The 22,404-nt window shown below is 39.0% G+C and overlaps 1 protein-coding gene across 2 annotated transcripts in view; it reads left to right on the top strand.

The window, feature by feature from the left end:
- GPR137C (G protein-coupled receptor 137C) overlaps positions 1–22,404 on the top strand; it is a 65,776-nt gene that overhangs the window by 20,455 nt on the left and 22,917 nt on the right. For both annotated transcript variants that reach the window (XM_062204581.1, XM_062204580.1), the window contains exons 2-3: positions 1,115–1,158; positions 2,551–2,779. In XM_062204581.1, coding sequence (XP_062060565.1) covers positions 1,115–1,158; positions 2,551–2,779 — 273 coding nt within the window. The remainder of the gene's footprint in view (positions 1–1,114; positions 1,159–2,550; positions 2,780–22,404) is intronic.

The following is a 22,404-nucleotide window of genomic DNA, read 5'->3' as shown; positions in this document are numbered from 1 at the left end:
CTGATACTCTGTTTCAGTGTTTTAACTAATCTTTATCCTGTAGTTTCTCTGCTGTACCCTATTAATGTCAGATTAGTGAAACTGCTTATTTTGGAGGGCTTTGTGAAAATGTTCAATATCTTCCTTTCTATGGAATAAAGTCCAAGTTCACCAGTAAGGACTTGAGATCTTTCTCACTATGTTTTTAGAATGTACCATGCTTATTTCATATTGAACTTACCTACCTGCCTAACTTTATTCAACAAATATTTGAGCACCTGCCATTTGCAAGGAAGTTTTTGAAGGAAGTTTGCTAAATTTGATACATGCTTATTTGTGTTCACTTTTAGGCCCTTGGGTCCTTTTACTACATTTCACCATAGGGGAAAATAATCCTTGGAGGTACTCAGCCATTTTCATACTTAAATGAGAAGTTCTGTTTTAGGGCAAAACCTGAGTAACAGTGAGGTTTAGGATAGGTGGCTAGCCATCCAGCACAATGTCTGGCTCATAATAAAAGCTGGATGAATCTTTCAATTGAATTAATTCTGTTTAAATTTTTAAAGGTATAAAGTTAAGTTTAAGATTAAAACGGGCTGTTGTGGCATACCAGGTTAAGCTGCCACCTGTGACACCAGCGTATTCCCTAAGAGCACCCATCCAAGTCCTGACTGTTCCATCTCATATCCAGCTCCCTGCTAATGTGCCTGGCAAAGCAACAGAAGATGACCCAAATACGTGGGCCCCTGCCACCCATGTGGGAGACCCAGATGATGTTCCTGGCTGCTGGCTTCAGCCTGGCCCAGCCCGGGCCATTGTGGCCATTTGAGGAATGAACCAGTAGATAGAAGATCAAAATTCATTCTCTTTCTCTCTCTCCTCTGGTGTGTGTATGTGTATGTTGATGACGACTTTCAAATAAATCTTTAAAAAAAAAAAAAAGGCTAAAGTTACTAATTTATTGTTTTAAGTCTTTGGAAAGCTGTACAGTTTTGTTACAGGATAGCTCAGCAGTTAACATTTGAGCTTAATTTGCTATCATTATTTATAATTGTATCACTTTAAAGCACAAAGTCAAAACACATTTAAGACACTGTTACATGTGTTTAAAGCTTTCTTTTTATACCCTCTGTAGGTCATATGTAAAGTCAGATGTGCCACTGAACTTGACAGACACAAGTAAGTTCCATGAGTATCTAAATTTTTATAAAAGTATTTAAACTGTTAGTTCATTAACATTAGAGCTGAGTATCTAAAAATCATCTAGTTTTTTTAAAGAGTAGACTTCTTAAAATAGGAGGAAGTGGTTGTTGAAGGGGCCTTAGCAGTAATACAGGAAATCAAGTGTTAGAGTGACTCAAATGAAGTAGTTAAGCAGCCCATAGTTCTCTCCATTCAACCGTACTGAGCAATACCTTTTTTTAATATATAAAGCTCTATCACCATTTTTTAAAACTTGCAGTAGCAATGTTTTTTTTAAAAACTTGCAGTGGCACTGTTTGTTTTTTAAAAAGACAGTAGCAGGGGGCCAGCATTGTGGCACAGTGGGTTAAGCCACCACCTGCAATGCTGGCATCCCATATGGATGCTGGTTCATGTTCCAGCTGTTCCACTTTGATCCAGCTCCCTGATAATGTGCCTGGGAAAGCAGCGGAAGATGGCCCAAGTATCTGGGCCCGTGCTACCCATGTGTAGAACCCAGAAGAAGCTACTGGCTCCTGGCTTCAGCCTGACTCAGCCCTGGCCTTTATGGCCGTCTGGGGAGTGAACCAGTGAATGGAAGACTTCCTCCCTCCCTCTCCCTCTCTCTCTAACTCTTTCAAATAAATCTTTTAAAAAGTAGCAAATATTGAAGTATAAACTTTACACAAAATGTCTTTTGTACTAAAAACCTTCAGATTCCTGTGAAATTGTGGTCCTCTTCCTTTTTACTGAAGAGTTTTTATGAGATCTATTTTTTCTGATGGAGATAGGCATTTTATGTCAGAGTTGCTCTGGATGTGTGGTGAATGTGTAGCTTCATAGAGGCTGGGGTATTAATGAGTGCTTAAAACATCCTGTATTATCCTGCTGTTTAGTTAACTTTGAAATCAGCATTTGCTATGGATAATCAGAGGTTCATAAGATTGAACAATGTTTAAAAATGTTTCTCTTGCATCTTAATATTGATAATTTTAGTACAGTATACGAATTTTCTAAAAAAATTATAAAAGCCTGATAATTCTCAGATTAAAGGGTCAATGAAAATATGCTTGATGGTTATATAAATGAAAAATTAAGGGGTTACTTGAAATGGTGTTAGAAATAGTCCTGTATTACTCTTCCTGGTAGAGGCAACTGAGTTCAAGTTCTCATGAGGTTATTTCTGAATTGATGCTTAAAAATCTATGTGATTTTAAAACAGTACAGATAATTCTGAGAGAGTATTATATTTGTGTTTAACGAAATTTAAAACATTTTAAAGTGAAGGAATTTTTATACCTGAAACAACATACTAATTCAGAGCTAAATTTCTCATTAGTTTTAATTTTATTTGTTTTATAAGTATCTAATACTTTTTTTTTCTTTCAGAATTCTACTGCATCTGGGCTTTATATTGGCAAGCCTTCTCTTTTTAGTAGTGAACTTGACTTGTGCCATGCTAGTCCATGGAGATGTTCCAGAAAATCAGTTGAAATGGACTGTGTTTGTTCGAGCATTAATTAATGATAGCCTGTTTATCATTTGTGCCATCTCTTTAGTTAGTTACATATGCAAAATTACAAAAATGTCATCTGCAAATGTCTACCTCGAATCAAAGGTAAGAATATTTCATAAATTTGCATTTGAAAATTTGATTTCATATCCTTATCCTGTGAACAATGTTTTAATGGCAAGTTTATATTGCTTTTATGTTGAATTTTTAGAAATAATCTAAATAACAGATACATTTTTTAAAATATTTATTTTATTTGAAAGGCAGAGTTACAGAGAGGCAGAGGCAGAAAGAGAGAGAATGAGCGAGCGAGCAGGGTCTTCCATCTGCTGGTTCATTCCTCAGGTGGCCACAATGGCTGGAGCTGCGCCAATCCAAAGCCAGGAGCCTCTTCCAGGTCTCCCACATGTGTGCAGGGGCTCAAGGACTTGGAACATCTTCTGCTGCTTTTCCAGGCCATAGCAGAGAGCTGGATTGGAAGTGGAGCAGCCAGGCCTCAAGCCAGTGCCCATATGGGATGCCAGCACTGCAGGCAGTGGCTTTACCTGCTATGCCTCAACACCAGCCCCCAGATACATTCTCAAGCATGGATGCATAGTCACTAAAAATTAAAAAGCATTCAAAATTTGGCCCTTACTAAACAATGCTTTAAGAAAAAGGGGTAGTCATTTGGCCTTCACCTACAGTCCTCTCAGAATGCTTGACTTCAAGTCCCGGCTCTACCCCTGATTCCAGCTTCCTGTTAATGCAGACCCTGGAAGGTAGTGGATGATGGCCCAAGTAGCTGGGTCCCTGCCACCCATCTGGGCAATGCACATTGACTTCCCAGCTCCTGGTTTCTAGCCATTGCAGTGGATGGGAGACTGTACATGCTTTCTCTCCTCTCTTCTCTTTAGATCATATAGATCTTTGAACTTTTACTTAAAAAAAAAGAATGTAAAGAGAAAAAGAAGTGTGTGCTGAGAATATTCTATTTTCTGATACTGTGCTAGAGGCTGATTAGATGAAATAAGCCATAATTTGTATAAATGGGTTAATATGGTTTATAAAGCAATACTAAGATATTATACAGTAAGGGTTGTGGTATTGCCATTCAACAAATTTACCATACACATGGGCTGTCAGTGTTAAGATGTCATATAGGTAGAGTTATGTTTATTTGTGTAAAGGTTTAAAAAATTTTATTTCACCTATTTATAATATGAAGTCCATATGATGTTTGAAATAGCTAGTCACATAGCTAAATTTATAAATATCTTGCCTCTCCCTTTTCTTACCCTTTTGATCAATAAAAGCCAAATGGTAACCCATTAACAAAGGGATGTTTATCCCCCATTAAACCAGGAACGTTTTTACTGTTGTTGATTGACAATGTGGTTGAGCAGTGACTCTGTCATAAAAGTGTATATGTGGCGTTAGGAGTGGGGATGTAGATATATGGATATTGAAAGTGTGTACATACATTTTTACAGTCACTTGTCTAGGAGAGCTTGTCTTAATTTGGTGTCATTGCCTATTCACTGGAGATAAGGAAGACAGTGTCTTAAACAGTATCAGTTCTCTTCTCACTTGCAACCCCTACTTATGTGTTTCTTTCAAATTTGCCATTGTTAACATTCTCTCATTGAGTTAGATTTAAATTTGGAGTACTCTCATGTTTCTGCATTCCTTGTTATCTGAAACTAACTTCTGTTGATTTTTTTCATTTAAGAATTTTCTTCTATCCATTATCCTCCATTTGAGCAATTTATCAGGAAAGGGAACCTAAGGAGCCTATCAGTACCCACTGTGCACCAGGAATTGTTGGTTATATTTCACGTTGTCTCACAGAAATTCTCTGCAGTGGTCTGTGATACTATGATAATAATAACACATGTATGTTTGTTCTTTGCCTTGGTTCCTAGGACTTAGTTCCTAAGACTCTTGGAAACTCCATAGTGATGTCTTTTGAATGTTCATAAAATAATAGATAGCTTGGGGCTCCTGGATAGCTTCTGGATGAGGGCTGGTCACCAGAAAGACCCAGGCATGATTACAGAGAGTGGGACTTTCAGCCCCATCCCATCTCCAGATTCTGGAGAGGAAAGGGAGCTGAAGGTCGAGTTGCCCACCGATGGCAATCATGTCTCTGTAACAAAGCCTCTATGAAGACCCTAAAGGATGGATTTGAGGATGTTTCCACATTGCTGAACGTGTAGAGGTGGCAGAGAGGGTGTGGAAGCTCTTCGGCCTCCTCTCCTGTACCTGGCCCTATGTATATCTCACCCATCTGGTGTTCATTAGCATCCTCTGTTATGTCCTTTGTAGTAAACTAGAGGTTTGCCCTGGGTTTTGTGAGATGACCAGATTAATCCAGGTAGGGGGTAGTTGGAACTCCAGATGTTAGCCACTCAGAAGTATAAGTGACAACCTAGGATCTACAATTGGCATCGAAGTGGGCAGAAGTGTTGAGGGCCATTTAACAGCATATCCAAGTAGAGTTAAATTACAGGACATTCCAGTGGTGTGTGCTGGAGAAATCCTAACACGTTTTGGGGACCAGCAATGAAGAATTGAATTAGGTTTTGAGTGGCATGTGAGAACAGAGAGTAGGAAAAGACTTTTTCTCCTTGAGGTGGTCTTATTCCTATCTTACAAAAAAAAACAGAGGTGGGGTGTGGAGCTTAAGAGGCAGAGACAGTGTGACTCCTAAGGCCTTACGTGACCTGGCCTGTACCTATCTTTCTGACTTCCTACCTCTAACAGTCTCCTCTTTCTATTCCAGCCACTTAGGTTTTTGCTGTCCAGTTCTTCACCACAAACACTTACTAAGTTTGTTTCAGCCATACAGCCTTTGTATATGTTGCTCCCTCTGCCTATATTGTACTTCCTACAGATACGTGTGTGTGATGGCGTCTCTGCATTCAGGCAGAAGTCACTTTTGTTCAAAACTGGCATTCTTAACCACTCAGCTAAGATTATCTTCCTTTCAGATTATTGTTGTCTGTCCCCTCTTTTATTTCTTCATATCATTTATCAGGAGCCAACATTATTTGTTCCTTTGCACACTTACTTTCTCCTTTCTAAAACATAAATGGAAAATAGTCACGTCGTTTACCTTGTTCATTTTTCTGTCCTTTTTATTTAAAACAGGGGTGGGGAAACATTTTATGTCAGGGGCCCTTTGAATATTTATAACATCGTTAACGGGCCATACAAAATTATCAACTTAAAAGTTGGTCTGCTATAGACTAACTGCATTTTGAGTCCCACCTGTGGTTACCATTGGCAGGGCCAGACCGAATAGTTTTGTGGGCCTTGTATGGCCTGCAGACCAGATGTTCCCCACCCCTGGTTTAAAATAATGGCTGGCACCCAGTGGCTGTTCAATAACTCTTTCTTGAATAAATACATTCCATGTTTGCACAGTTTTCTCCAGAGCAGCTTTGCCTTAGCAGCTGTAGGGAAGTTCAGACTTTTTCTCTGAGGGTTCAGTAATCTAGTCAGCTGAAAGAAAATGAAAGGAAAAAGACAAACTTATCTCTTGTTTGACCATATTCCAAAGGCAGAGAGACCCAGGGCAAAGACCTGTAAGGAATTCCTTACCTATTTGCTGGCTCAGCTAGTCAGGTCCTCGGCTCTCCCAACTACAGCCTCTAGAGGAGCAGAGGTTTTGGAATACCTGCTGACCAGAACTACAGGACTGAAGGAATTTCTCCCCACCCTATGGGAGGTTTGAGTCTTTAAATCCACTCAGTAAACTGGCAATAGATCAAAAGGAGAAAAAGCATACAAATTTATCAACATGTATATGTCATAGAGCCATATAAAATATAAAAATATTTGAGGCTTAAATAAGTTCTTCAGAGAGAAGAAGGAAGTAAAGGGTGTAGGCACTTTTAGAGTAGTGGTAAAATATTTTTAGGGGAAACAAAATGGACCCAAAGAGTAAACAAAGCTCTTCTGGGTTCTGGTGTTTGATATCCAGTCTCTTCTCAGGTGGTTAACCTTCCTGGTGAATGAGATTTTACAGTAATTGCAATCCTTCTGGGAAGGGAAAAAGCCTTTCCCTGCACTTTAGGAGGGAAGGATGATGGATGAAGCAGGGTGGGAGACAGAAAGACCGTACTTCTAAACTGTCAACAAGTCAGCATGTCAAAGGGTCACACGTGAGAGCATGGTTTGGTTACTAACTAAATGAGCTTTCTCAACTAGATTGTTTTAAGAGCTGATTGAACCAACCAATCAACATTCCCAAGGTCACATAGTTGAAACAGATTCAATCTCAGATGGGCCCACAGATCTCTGCTAGTAACCATGTGTTTACTCATCATCTTTTAGGTGTAGAGCTAGAAATAGTTTCATGTTGCTTATATGGTGATTAATGCCATTCCACATGAATTCTTACTAGATGTTACCTTGTTATTCTCCCTAAAAAAATTATCTGATACAAGTATAAATCATTTCCTCTGTTACATCGGTATTTGGGTTCACTTTTTATTTACTTTGAGCATTTTCACTGGATACATATTAAATGCTCTAATTTAGATTTATTTGATATGCAAATACATACCGATGTAGAAATTTACCATCCACATTTCTGGATGTATAAACTATTTCCAAAAAACTTACAGAGAGGAAGGAATAGGTACATATTCTTCATATGTTTGGCAGATATGTTTCCATTTCTGTTAAAATGCTAAGAATGATATAATTTTGTTAAGAATTCTTATGTATGTTTAATTAAGAATAGATGTTTAGTCTTATTAAATCCTTCTCAGAAACTATTCATGTTGGTGTAATTTTGTTTTTCTATGTATACTACAAGTACAATAAGTTATTTGACTAGATTTCCTTATATTCCTGGAATTTTCAGGATAAAGTGAATTTTATCATTTCCTTTAAATTTTTTTAATTCAGTTGTAATGATATTGAAAATTTTATTAAACCCAGACTTGAAGTAAAACTTTTTAAATTTTATTTAAGTTACACAGGTTTCACTTATTTATATACAGATTTAGGAGCACAGTGATACTTCCTATCCTATCCCCCCTTCTTCCTATACTCCAACCCTTCTTCCTGTTTCTCCTATTCCCACTCTTAATTTTTACAAAGATTTATTTTCAGTTTAGTTAAACACATAAGGTTAACCCTACACTAAGTAAAGAATTCTCAACAAATATTATGAAGAAGAACACTGTTCCTCAACAGAAGAGACAGAACTTTAAACAATTATCAAATCTCAAAATGTCCATTTCACCTTAGTAAGTTACATTTTAGATACTCTCTTAGTTACCACAGATCAGAAAAAACATGTTATCTGTCTTTTTGGGACTGGTTTATTTCACTAAGTGTAATGGCTTCCAGTTGCATCCATTTTGTTGCAAAAGTCAGCATTTCATTTTTCTTTTTTTTTTTTTTTTACAGCTGAGTAATATACCACAGTGTATATATACCATAATTTCTTTATCCAGGCAATAGTTAATGGACATCTAGGTTGATTCCATAGCTTAGCTTTTGTAACTTGAGCTGCTGTGAATGTAGAGGTACAGATAACTATTTATTTCATATGCTGATTTCATTTGGTTTGGGTCAATTCCGAGGAGTGGGATGGCTGGGTCATATGGTAGGTCTGTACTCAGATTTCTGAGTTATCTCCATACTATTGTCCACAATGGCTGCACCACTATTTCTTTCTTTAATGTTTTGTAATTCCCATTGTAGAGATCTTTGACATCCTTGGTTAAATTTATTCCAAGGTATTTGACTTTTTTGTAGCTATTGTGAATGGGATTATCTTAGAAGTTTTTTCTCAGCCATGGCATTCTGTGTACACAAAGGCTATTGATTTTTTTTTTTTTTTTTTTTTTTGGACAGGCAGAGTGGACAGTGAGAGAGAGAGAGAGACAGAGAAAAAGGTCTTCCTTTTCCATTGGTTTACCCCTTAATGGCCGCTGCGGCCAGCACGCTGCGGCCCACCACGTTGATCCAAAGCGAGGAGCCAGGTGCTTCTCCTGGTATCCTATGTGGGTGCAGGGCCCAAGGACTTGGGCCATCCTCCACTGAACTTGCTTTTATATCCTGCCACTTTACCAAACTCTTTTATGAATTCCAATAGTCTCTCAGTGGAATCTTTTGGATCCCTTATGTATAAAATCATGTCAACTGCAAATAGGGATAGTTTGACTTCCTCCTTTCCAATTTATATCCCTTTGATTTCTTTTTCTTGCATAATGGCCCTGGCTAAAACATCCAGGACTATATTGAATAGCAGTGGTAAGAGTGGGCATCCTTGTCTGGTTCTAGATCTTAGTGGGAATACTTCCAACTTTTTCCCAATCAATAAGATGCTGGCTGTGGGTTTTTCATAAATTGCCTTGATTGTATTGAGGAATGTTCTTGCTATACCCAGTTTGCTTAAGGTTTTTTATCATGAAAGGATATTTTATCAAATGACTTCTCTGTATCTCTTAAGATAACCATATGGTTTTTGTTCAGTAGTTTGTTAATGTGAGGTATCACATTGATGGATTTGTGAATGTTGAACCATCCTTGCATACCAAGGATAAATCCCACTTAGTCCAAGTGAATGATCTTTCTGATGTGTGTTGGAATCCATTAGCTAGTATTTTGTTAGGATTTTTGCATCTTTGTTATCAGGGACATTGGCCTGTAGTTCTCTTTCTCTGTTGTATCTTTTTCTGGTTTAGGAATTAAGGTGAGGCTGGTTTCATAGAAGGAGTTTGGGAGGATTCCCTCCCTTTCTGTTGTTTTGAATACCTTGAGAAGATTTGGAATTACTTCCTATTTAAATGTCTGACAGAATTCAGCAGTGAACCATCTGGTCCTGGGCTTTTCTTTTTGAAGAGTCTTTATTTCTGATTGAATCTCCATCTTGGTTATGGGTCTGTTTAGGTTTTCTATGTCTTCATGACTGAACTTTGTCAATTGTATGTGTCCAGGAATCTATCCATTTCTTCTAGGTTTCCAAATTTGTTGGTATACAGCTCTTTGTCATATTTCCTAATGGTTCTTTTTATTTCTGTAGTGTCTGTTGTTACATTTTCTTTTTCATCTCTAATTTTATTGATTTTTGTCTTTTTTTTTTTTTTTTTTTTTTTTTTTTTTTTTTTTTTTGGTTAGTTGGGTTAGTGGTGTGTCAGTTTTGTTTAGCTTTTCAAAAAGCAGCTCTTCATCTGGTCAGAGAAGATGTGTGGTATGATTTCGTTTTTTTGTTTTTTTTTTTTTTTAATTTGCTGATATTTGCTTTGTGGCCTAGCATATGGTCTATCCTAGAGAAAGTTCCATACACCATTGAAAAGAGTGTGTATTCTTCAACTGTGGGATAAAATGTTCTATAGATATCAGTTAGGTTCATTTGGACTATAGTTAGGTTATCTCTGTTGTTTCTTTGTTGATTTTCTATCTAGTTGATCAGTCCATAGATGAAAGTTGGGTGTTGAAGTCTCCTGTTACTATTGTGTTGGAGCCTATTTCTCCCTTTAGATATATTAGCATTCCTTTTGAATAGCCAGGCACCCTGTAATTGGATGCATACATCTTTATTACATTCACATCTTCCTGTTGAATTGATCCCTTAATCATTGCATGGTGCCCTTCTTCATCTCTTTTAGCAGCTTTTGTGTTAAAGTCTGTTTTGTCTGTTATTAAGATGGCTGCACCTGCCCCTTTTTGCTTTTCATTAACATGGAATATTTTTTCCATTTTTTTACTTTCAATCTGCGGGTATCTTTGATTGTGAGATGATTTTCTTGTAGGCAGCAAATAGATGGGTTTTGTTTTTAAATTATTTAACTAGTCTGTATCTTTTAACTGGAGATACATTTACATTCAAGGTGATATTGATAAGTAGTGACTTTGCCCGGCCATTTTTCCATAAATATTCCTATTGTTTACTTTGCATTTCCTTTGTATTTTACTGGGAGATTTTCTGCCTTCACATTATTTCATAATTATGACTATCTTTCTGTGTTTCTGTGTAAAGCACATCTTTAAGTGTCTTTTGTAAGGCTGAACAAGTGGTGACAAATTCTTTCAATATCTATTTATTATGGGAGGTCTTTATGTCACCTTCATTCATAAAAGAGAGCTTTTCAGGGTACAGTATTCTGGGTTGACAGTTTTTTCCTCTAAAGAATTTGAGTAGCTCTCTCCATTCTCTCCTAGCCTGTAGTGTTTCTGATGAGAAGTTCACTATAATTCTAATTGAAGATCATCTGAAAGTAATCTGGCATTTCTCTTATGCACATTTCAGAATCTTGTCTTTATGTTTTATTGTTTAAAGTTGACTGTAGTATGTCATGGTGAAGATCTTTTCTAGGCATGTCTCTTAGGAGTTCTATGTGCTTCCTGTACTTGGACATCCCTTTCTTTCTCTATTTTGGGGGAGTTTTCTGTAATTATTTCACTAAAAAGGCCATCTAATCCATTCTCTCTTTCCACACCTTTAGGAACTCCCAAGACCCATATTTTGGGTCATTTGATAATATCCCATTAATATCCATCACTGTTTTTAGTTTTCCTAATTTCCGTTTCTTTTTTGGGTCTGACTGAAAATTTTCCAAAGGTGGTTCTGCCTCACCAAGTCTGTTAAAGCTTTCTACTACATTTTTTTATTTTTTATTTTGAATTATTCATTGCTAATACTTCATTTTGATTTCTCTTTAAAATCTCAATTTCATGGGAAAAATTTCATTCATGTCATGTATGGATTTCTTTAATTCATGGATTTGCTTCTAATTGCTTTTGAGTAACCCTGTGATTGATCTTTTGAATTCCATTTCAGTCATTTCGTCAATCTCTTCATCTTCACATTCTAATATTAAAATGTTGTTGCGTTGCTTTGAGGGGGTCATGTTGTCTTCCTTATTCTTGTTTCTTGGATTTCTGCATTAATTTTTAGGCATTTTTGAAGATAGTTGTTGGTTTTTTCCTCTGATGACTTTAACTTTGAACTATGCCTCCTCTTTTACTTGGTGGAATGTTTTGCACTTTCAGTGAATACCAAAAAAGTGTGTGCTGGGTGTGGCCTGGGAGCTCTGGTCAGTGCTCCAGGGCGGGGCGAGTATCCAGGGTAACACCCAAGTTGGGCATGGTAGATCTCTTGTTAACAGAAGAGGGGGAATGGTCACCTCTGTTGGTGTAATCACACCCTCACCTCTCTCCTCCAAGGTGATCAGTGCCCGAGTATTAGCCCCAGTGGGTACAGCACTCATCTGCATTGCCATGTGAACTGTAGTCTGCAGCGTCCTCACTCCAGCATGGATCCTGCTGCAATGTCCTGCTCCAGGCAGCCAGAGAGCTCTGCACATGTGGAGCCACACATAGTCATTGCTGAGATCCAACTACACCCCGCATCTTCTTGTGCAGCCACATAGTCCCCGCAGGCTCAGCACATAAGGCCCCCACAGTCACTGGGTGCAGAGGGTCCACTCCGCCCCACCAGCCTGTCCAATCCACAGGGAGACATATTTTCCCTGAGCCAGCTTCCTGTGGTATGTTGGGAGGTTGGGGGCACTTCATAGTCTATGTGGTTGCCCAGGCTCCTGTCAGTCCTCCCAGCCAGGTTCAAAATCAGTGAAGAACACAGATTTTTCCCTCTGCTAGAATCTCCAAATCATACACATGCACAAGAGCCACTGGTCACTTGTTGTCCTCTCCCCATTGCTGCGGAGAAGATGGCACCCTGTCTCAGCCAGTTGCTGTGCGTGCACATAAGGGCTTTCGTAGCTGCCGCTTATGCCCAAAATGGAGCCTGCCCTCTCTCCCGGTACCATTGTTGGGGGCATGGGGTGAGGGAAAAGTGCCCATTTTATTTCCACGGGCTCTGTGGGTACCACCTAGCCCCTGTGGCTCCAGGCCAGACTCACACCATGCTCCCCCTCCAGCTCTAGCACCACAAGTTGCTGCAGTCTGATGTCACCTCCAGCTCAGAGCTGGCACCCTCTCCAGCTCACAGCTGCTTGGAGCCATGTGCTGAAGTCCGCACCTTCCGCACTTGTCCTCAGCATTCTTCTTCCTTCTGCAGAGTTTCCACTGGGATTTTCTCTTTCATTCTCTCCCAAAATACACTTCCTACACTTTTTTTTTCTTTATTTATCCCTAGCTTAGAGCAGTACGTTGTTCCCTATTCTACCATCTTGGAATCTGAGCTGAAGTAAAATTTAAATTTTTTTATTTGGATGTCTTTGTTGGGTTTTAGAATATAAACATCATATTATAAATTGAGATGAGCAATACACAATACATAGAACACAAAGTAGTAATAACTCAAGCTCTAGAATCATATTGCCTACATTAAAATCAGCTCTGCATTTATTAACTGTGACTTTAACCTTCCTGTCCACCTGGGAACTGGAGATAAGTGTAGTAACTGCCTCCACAGTAGTGCTGCAAGGATGAAATGATGATTTGTGAAAAGTCAGAGTATATTTCCTGGCACTAGAAATGTAATATTAGCTGCTATGATCTTCATCCTCATTTTTTGACAGAATATATAGAAAAGGCTTATTCTTAGAAAACTTGAACAAATCCTTCCATTACTATGTGGCAGAAGACTGTTCTTTGGTAGATTTGGTTTGGTTTGGTTTTGGTTTTTTGTTTCTCCCTGTTAATTTGCCTATTTGTAACTAATTTTCTTTCTACCAGACTTGCTGTTTTATAGTTTTTAGACAGTTAGCCATATTAACTATATTGCAAGACAATATATTTTTTTAAAGATTTATTTATTTTATTTGAAATTCAGATTTACGGAGAGAAGGAGAGGCAGAGAAAGAGAGAGGTGTCTTCCATCTGCTGGTTCACTCCCCAGTTGGCTGCAACAGCCAGTGCTGTGCCAATCCAAAGCCAGGAGCCAGGAGCTTCTCCCAGGTCTCCCATGCGGGAGCAGGGGCCCAAGGACTTGGGCCATCTTCTATGGCTTTCCCAGGCCGTAGCAGAGAGCTGGAACAGAAGTAGAGCAGCCAGAACTCGAATTGGCGCCCATATGGGATGCCAGCATTGCAGGCAGCAGCTTTACCTGCTACACCACAGCGCTGGCTCTAAGACAATATATTTTGTCTGATGGATAATACTTGGCAATGTTTAAAACTGTGATTTTTTTAATTTGCAGGAAAAAAAACACAATAATGTTACCAATGACATTTAATTCTATTGGAATTCAGTATAAATATAAACTTTATATCATGCTTTTGCCCTCGCACTCAAAAAATTTTCTCATGAGGCTGGCACTGTGGTGTACCAAGTAAAGCCACCACCTGCAGTGCTGTCATCCCACATGGGTTCCAGTTTGAGTCCTAGCTGTTCAACTTCTGATCAAGCTCTCTGCTATGGCCTGGGAAGAGGCAGAAGATGGCCGAAGTACTTGGGCTCCTGCACCCATGTGGAAGACCCAGAAGAGGCTCCTGGTTCCTGGCTTCAGATTGGCCCAGCTGTGGCCATTGCAGCCATCTGGGGAGTGAACCAGTGAATAGAAAATACCTTTCTCGCTCTCTGCCTCTGCCTCTCTGTAACTCTGCCTTTCAAATAAATGAATAAATCTTTTTTTTTTTCAGTTTCTTTTTTAATTAATTTATTTTTATTTAGAAAATATAAATTTCCAAAGTACAGTTTATGGATTACAGTGGCTTCCCCCCACCCATAATTTCCCTCCCACTCGCACTCCTCCCATCTCCCGCTCCCTCTCCCATTCCATTCACATCAAGATTCATTTGCAATTATCTTTATATACAGAAGATCGATTTAGTATATATTAAGTAAAGATTTCATCAGTTTGCACCCACACAGAAACACAAAGTGTAAAATACTGTTTCAGTACTAGTGATAGCATTACACATTGGATACATTGGACAACACATTAAGGACGGATCCCACATGAGAAGTAAGTACACAGTGACTCCTGTTGTTGACTTAAGAATTTGACACTCTTGTTTATGGCGTCAGTAATCTCCCTAGGCTCTAGTCATGAGTTGTCAAGCCTATGGAAGCCTTTTGAGTTTGCCGACTTCGATCTTATTCCGACAGGGTCATAGTCAAAGTGGAAGTTCTCTCCTCCCTTCAGAGAAAGGTACCTCCATCTTTGATGGCCGCATTCTTTCCACTGGGATCTCACTCGCAGAGATCTTTCATTTAGGTCTTCTTCTTTTTTTTTTTTTTTTCCCAGAGTGTCTTGGCTTTCCATGCCTACAATACTCTCATGGGCTCTTCAGCCAGATCCGAATGCCTTAAGGGCTGATTCTGAGGCCAGAGTGCTATTTAGGACATCTGCCATTCTATGAGTCAGCTGTGTATCCCGCTTCCCATGTTGGATCTTTCTCTCCCTTTTTGATTCTATCAGTTAGTATTAGCAGACACTAGTCTTATTTGTGTGATCCCTTTGACTCTTAGACCTATCAGTGTGATCAATTGCGAACTGAAATTGATCACTTGGACTAGTGAGATGGCATTGGTACATGCCACCTTGGTGAGATTGTATTGGAATCCCCTGGCACGTTTCTAACTCCACCATTTGGGGCAAGTTCGATTGAGCATGTCCCAAATTGTACATCTCCTCCCTCTCTCTTTCCCACTCTTATATTTAACAAGGATCACTTTTCAGTTAAAATTTAAACACCTAAGAATAATTGTGTGTTAATTGCAGAGTTCAACCACTAGTATTAGAACAAAAAAAATACTAAAAAGGATAAAGTATTACATTGTACCTCAACAGTCAGGACAAGAGCTGATCAAGTCACTGTTTCTCATAGTGTCCATTTCACTTCAACAGGTTTCCCCTTTGGTGCTCAGTTAGTTGTCGCCGATCAGGGAGAACATATGATATTTGTCCCTTTGGGACTGGCTTAATTCACTCAGCATGATGTTTTCCAGATTCCTCCATCTTGTTGCAAATGACCGGGTTTCATTGTTTTTGACTGCTGTATAGTATTCTATAGAGTACATGTCCCATAATTTCTTTATCCAGTCTACTGTTGATGGGCATTTGGGTTGGTTCCAGGTCTTAGCTATTGTGAATTGAGCTGCAATAAACATTAATGTGCAGATGGCTTTTTTGTTTGCCAATTTAATTTCCTTTGGGTAAATTCCAAGGAGTGGGATGGCTGGGTTGTATGGTAGAGTTACATAGTTATATTAAAAAAAAAAAAAGACTTATGGCTGCATAACATATCATCATTTGCTACAATTTTAACTCTTGTCTTTTTTTTTTTTTTTTTTTTTTGATAGGCATCGTGGATAGTGAGAGAGAGAGACAGAGAGAAAGGTCTTCCTTTTTGCCGCTGGTTCACCCTCCAATGGCCGCTGCGGCCGGCGAATCGCGCTGATCCGAAGCTTGGAGCCAGGTGCTTCTCCTGGTCTCCCATGCGGGTGCAGGGCCCAAGGACTTGGGCCATCCTCCACTGCCTTCCTGGGCCATAGCAGAGAGCTGGCCTGGAAGAGGGGCAACCGGGATAGAATCCGGCGCCCCAACCGGGTCTAGAACCCGGTGTGCCAGCGCTGCAAGACAGAGGATTAGCCTGTTGAGCCACAGTGCCGGCCTTAACTCTTGTCTTACTGATATACCTTTAAGTGGTTTTAAAAGCAGAATGTCAGCCTCCATATTATTTTCTTAAAAATCAGTTTTGTTTGCTTTTACTAATTTTTTTAAAGATTTTTTAAAATTTATTTGAAGGGCAGAGTTACAGTGAGAGATGGGGAGAGAGAGCTCCCATGCACTGGTTCACTCTCCAAATTGCCACTGTAGCCACAGGTCAAAGGCAGGAGTCTAGAATTCCTCCTGGTCTCCCACATGTGTAGAAGGGGCCCAAGCACGTGGACCGTCTGTTGCTGCTTTCCTATGTGCGTTAGCATGGCGCTGGATCAGGAGTGGAGCAGAAAGGACTTGAGCTGATGCTCATATGGGATACTGGCATCACAGGTGCTTAACCTGCTGCACCACAACATCAGCCCCAGTTTTGTTTTGCTTTTAAAAAACATGAATGTGCTAAGGGTTTTAGTAATTATGCCTAGGTCTGTCTATCTTAGTCTTAGTTTACAGGTGACTGAAGTATCTTTTCCATTTTTCAAATTTATTTTTTATTCTTTAAGCAACAGACAATGCTATGAATTTTTCCCTTTTTCTTTTTCTTTTTTTTTTCTTCTTTTTTTTGACAGGCAGAGTGGACAGTGAGAGAGAGAGAGAGAGAGAAAGGTCTTCCTTTTTGCCGTTGGTTCACCCTCCAATGGCCGCCGCAGTTGGCGCGCTGCGGCCGGCGCACCGCGCTGATCCGAAGGCAGGAGCCAGGTGCTTTTCCTGGTCTCCCATGGGGTGTAGGGCCCAAGCACTTGGGCCACCCTCCACTGCACTCCCTGGCCACAGCAGAGAGCTGGCCTGGAAGAGGGGCAACCGGGACAGGATCGGTGCCCCGACCGGGACTAGAACCCGGTGTGCCGGTGCCGCAAGGCGGAGGATTAGCCTACTGAGCCACGGCGCCAGCCGAATTTTTCCCTTTTTCAAAGTGGCACTCTTACTTGATCTTTAAATATTAGTTATTGTCAATTTTAGTAATTTATTGTGCTATTTCATTGTTTTTTCTTTCTTACATTTTTAAAGTTGCTAACCTTGACCTTGTATGTGTCCTTAGATAGGTACCTAGGTTGTTATTTTGTAAACTTATATAAGTATTTAGAGCAATATATTTTCTCAAGTGCTACTTTGTCAGTTTTCAAATCTTGTAATGTTACAGAAATATCCCTCATTTTACAAAAGTAAATTTCTGTTTGTGTTTCAGCCTTGTCTGAACGTTGTATATTTATACATACATACATACATATTTATTTATTTATACATCAGAGTGAAGAAAGTTGAAAATTCAGACGTCTGTCCTGTTGAGGCCCTCTGACTTTCCATAAGAAGTTCCTGTGTCACTCTGCATGACTGTCCATGCAGTTGAGTCTAGCCTACTAAATAATGTAGAATTTCTATAATCTAGGTTCTTCTGAGAGAAAATAAACTCTCAGCTGTTAAATTCACAAGCTTATTTTCCAGAAGGATTATCTAAAGGATCTTTAGTGTGTCCATTTGCCCATCTATTCTTCATTTTACGCTTAGCCTGGTCCAGATCATTACATTTTTTAATGACTACACTGTTGGCCGGTGCCGTGGCTTAACAGGCTAATCCTCTGCCTTGCGGCGCCGGCACACCGGGTTCTAGTCCCGGTTGGGGCGCCGGATTCTATCCCAGTTGCCCCTCTTCCAGGCCAGCTCTCTGCTATGGCCCAGGAGTGCAGTGGAGGATGGCCCAAGTCCTTGAGCCCTGCACCCACATGGGAGACTGGGAGAAGCGCCTGGCTCCTGGCTTCGGATCAGCGCAATGTGCCAGCCGCAGCGGCCATTGGAGGGTGAACCAACGGCAAAAGGAAGACCTTTCTCTCTGTCTCTCTCTCTCACTATCCACTCTGCCTGTCAAAAAAAAAAAAAAAAAAAAAGACTACACTGTATCCTGGATAGAGTTGTCTTTTTCCATCTACAGGTTGATATCATGCTTTGGCCTCCATCAAGATTTTTTTAAGAAGTGTCTTATCAAAAATAAATTCTCTTCACATCACACATCATTATGAACACAAAATGAACATTTTACCAGATTTTTGAAGCAACATGTGCTATAAAAGTGGTTTTTCAAGAACACTTTCTTGTGTCTTTGATGATGCCGAGGGCACTTGTGTTGGCCTTCAGGTAACCCATCAAACACCCTTGCTTATGGAGCCAGAAACCTGATAAGACAAGGTAAAGCAATAGACAGGTACATTATGGCATGGAGCCCTATCTGTGGGGGCTTGTGGGGAAGGTTTCCATAGGTAGAATTTACCCAGGTCAACCACAGACAAATTAGTATCTGCTAGATCCCCAAATGACCACAATAGCCAGGCCAAAGTTGGGAGCCAGGAACGTTATCCTGGTCTCCCACATGGGCAGCAGGGGTTCAAATACTTGGGCCGTCCTCTAGATGCCTTCCTAAGTGTATTAGCAAGAAGCTGCGCTGGAAGTGGAACAGCTGGGGCTTGAACTGACACTCCTGTTCGACATGCCGGCATCACAGGTGGCTGCTTATGTTGCTGGACCACAGTGCCAGCCTGTTGTTTTTATTTTTCAACAAATACAATTCACAGAAAATAAAGTGAGCCGTTTTAACATGTACACCTCAGTGACCTTTAGTGTATTCGTAATGTTGTACAGCTCTCTCTGTTTGGTTCCAAAATATCCTCATCTCCCCCTGCAGAGGAAGCCTCCAGCCCATTAAGGTGTCACTTCTCATTTCTCTAACCTGCCTCCACTCCTCACCACTGGCAACCACTGATCTGCTTCTTGTCTCTGAGGCTTTCCCGGTTCTGGAAATTTCGAGTAAATGGGTCACTGTTGTATGACAGTAATGTTGGGAAGATTGGCATCAGAATATCCCCAGAAAAGGCTTTTTCTCAGATTTAATACCAGGAGGAGCAGTGCTAATTAAATCCTCCTTTCCTCTGGCTACCATGCTGTTCACAAACAGTGGCTGCCCTCTGTAATTGTTGGTAACCTTATGGTAATACTTAGTTCTGATTCTACGTCTAGCGTAACCTCATTTTCTTAAATCTCCCCCCTGTATATACATACACATTCCTATATTTTTTATTTTGTGTGTATCTCTGTAGCTGCTTCATATTCTCTTTTGCAATGAGACTGGCATAAATAAAAATTAGATCGAATATACTTTTGAATATGTTTATTTTTCTTAGGCATATTGGTTTGTTAAATTAGCACAGAAAGCCCTGAGTGAGGGACAGTTTATCATAACTAAAATATGGATGTCTGGGATCAGAGATAAAGATATAAACCCCAGCTCCTGCTGCTCATTAGCATCTTTCAGATTCACTTTCCTGATCTGTGAACTGGAGACAGTGTTACTGTTGATCTCGTGGATTTCTGCAAAAATAAGAGTTGTACCTACCTACCTTATAAGGCTTGTGTAAGGATTAAATGAAAATACATATAGAAAGCTCAATATAATGCCTACCGTTCAGGGAGTGCTTATAATGTCAGCTCTTACAATTTTAATGTGTACAGGTGTTGGTGATGGTAACTTGGCTTCAAAGAGTTATTAAAACCTGAAAGTAATGGCAAAATATTTCTGAAGAGGGATCCTGCATATTTAATCAGATTCTTCAAAGGAACAGTGAACTAATGCAGCCCCCCAAAAAATAAGAATCACTGAAAAACATAATTTCATTTTGAATATTTAAAATAACTGTCTAATTACTGTTTAACATTTATTTATGTTCCAGTTTGCCCTGATTTTGATAAGGGTGTAAGTTTTTAATAAGTTAAATTTCATCTAGGATTTAACTAGTTTTTCTTAGAAATTTCTGGAACAAATATTGTTGACATTACAAATGACTTTTTAAATTGAGGTATTTTTATTCTAAAATGTCCTCATAACAATCTTATTTTTCTTTCTTTACATTGGCATGATAGACTTAATATACCATCTTTTAACTTTCTGCCTGTTGGTAACATTTAAAGCTTTTCTCATTAGCCTAGGTATAAAATATGAAATTTGTTTTCTGTCCCCTTTTTATAAGGTAGCTCAAACAGATATATTTATTGACATGATTGTTAGTACAGATCTTTTTCTTTTATTAAGTTTTTTTATTGCTGTTTTGCTGTCATTTGCTTTCTGTGGTACATTTGAATTTATTTACTTTTATCATAATTATACCTTTTAATGTTAAAATGCATGCTAGTAGAATTTTTTCTAATATTTCCATTCCAGAAGAAAATAAGAATATTTATAAAAATAGAGATCATTTTAAGGGACAAAATAACTTTTTTATCAAAAAGTTCAAAGTAAATAAGACATGCTTAGTTCATGTGATGGCAAATTGCAGCTCTTAAAGACTATTCAAAAGCTGAGTGGAAATGAAAATTGAGTTTTTGGGCTTGTATGTCTGGTCAGAGACATGTACATGTTCATATCTGGATATGAGTGTAAAGTGTATCATTGTTCACTACCCAAGATCTTATCTCCCAACTCAGTCAGCCATTTGCAAATAATGCATTTTCTCTTTCCCAAAAGTTTTTGTTAAAGTCAGCCCTTAGTGTTCACAGGTTTTGCATTAGCCAATTAAACCAACTGCAGATCAGAAATATTCAGAAAAAGTTATCCATACTGAACAGTGCAGAGACATTTTTCCACATCGTTATTCCTCAAACAATGTAACAGCTATTTTCATAGCATTTTCATTACATTAAGTATTATAAGTAATCAAGAGATGATTTAAGGCCTGCTGGAAGATGCGCATAGTCGTATTTAAATATTCTGCCATTTGATATAAGAAACTGGAGCATCTGCAAATTTTGGTATCCACAAGGGCTTTGTAACTGATCCCCTCTGGATGCTGAAGGATGACTGTACTGTGTGAACCTTTCTGTTCAGTGTTCACTCAGTCCTTGATCTTTACTGTTTTAGAGTATTGGCATGGGAAGTAACAATAGCATCTTTGAAAGACACAAGAACATCCCATCAAGCTACATTTCTGCTCATTCTTACTAATCCTATAAGACTAAAACAGGGGTTTATACTAACTTGGGTCATAATTAAATGATAAAATATTATTTATGTCTCTTTGCCACCTTAAAATATTGGACATAACCAGAATTTGTGGAAAATGATGGGGGGAAAGCATATGCTGCATCGTCCCCTGCATCCTTTGCAATATCATTTTATAATTCCTCTGTTGTTGTTGTTGTTGTTGTTGTTGTTTTTGCTGAGATTTATTTACCCATCTTAAGCTGTGGAGCTTCTTTAGTTGGTGCCTTAATTGTTTTACCACAAATCTGTTTCCTGTTCTGTTGCTAAGCTGACCCATACACACACGTCTCATTTGAAATTTCCCAACTTAAATTTGGATATATATATTTTATCTACTCTGAAGCTCAAGTCATTATTTCCTTATACTTCTACACCCTTTTGCTATACTAGTCTGCAGTTTCAGAATTTTAAAAATTTTCCATGACCTGAAGTTTCACCCAATAAAAAAACACCAACTCCTTAAGGTCAGGATTGTAGGAACCAGAGATCTATTTTGCTCTATCTGAGCACCATGAATCTGGTTTTTAAAGGGTTTGGGCCATATAATTATCATAGCATGTTTTTTAATTTATTGAGAATATTTTATTTTCTGATTTTTAATGCCCAGTTTAACATTTGAATTTTGAAATGGAAATAGCATTTATGAGATGATTTGAAAAACTGTGTACAGGATTCTGCTTCTGATGATGGCTGAAACTGGACCAACCTTCAAAATATTGCAGTGATAAATTCTGGACAAAATATAAAAATTACTGAAGGCACTGGAGAACAACCACTTAGAAGGAAGAAATGGCACTGAGTGAGTTTCCTGTTTTTTACAGCTTCTAGCCTGTGGGAAGATCCCATCCATGGGGCAGCCAAAACTTGAACAGAAATTGTTTTGGTGGCTTGAAAAATCAGGATATAAAATTCTGGCAACTACTACAATGGAAACTGAGTGGGAAATCTCAAGAAGAAGATGGCCGGATAGAAGAAACCACGCATCTTGATTATAAACACTCTCAGATTTATATCTGATGCTTGCAATATACGTGCACATGACTGACCCTAAGCAGAAATTAAGGACAAAGAAGTTGACTGGGATTTCAGCTTCTGTTTATGCGTGGAAGACAAGAGTTTGAGATTTAAGTG

This window comes from Lepus europaeus, chromosome 11 (assembly GCF_033115175.1).
Source record: "Lepus europaeus isolate LE1 chromosome 11, mLepTim1.pri, whole genome shotgun sequence".
In the NCBI taxonomy this organism is placed as follows: Eukaryota; Metazoa; Chordata; class Mammalia; order Lagomorpha; family Leporidae; genus Lepus; species Lepus europaeus.
Note: the sequence above shows the minus strand (reverse complement) of the source record. Positions and strands in the feature narration are given on the sequence as shown.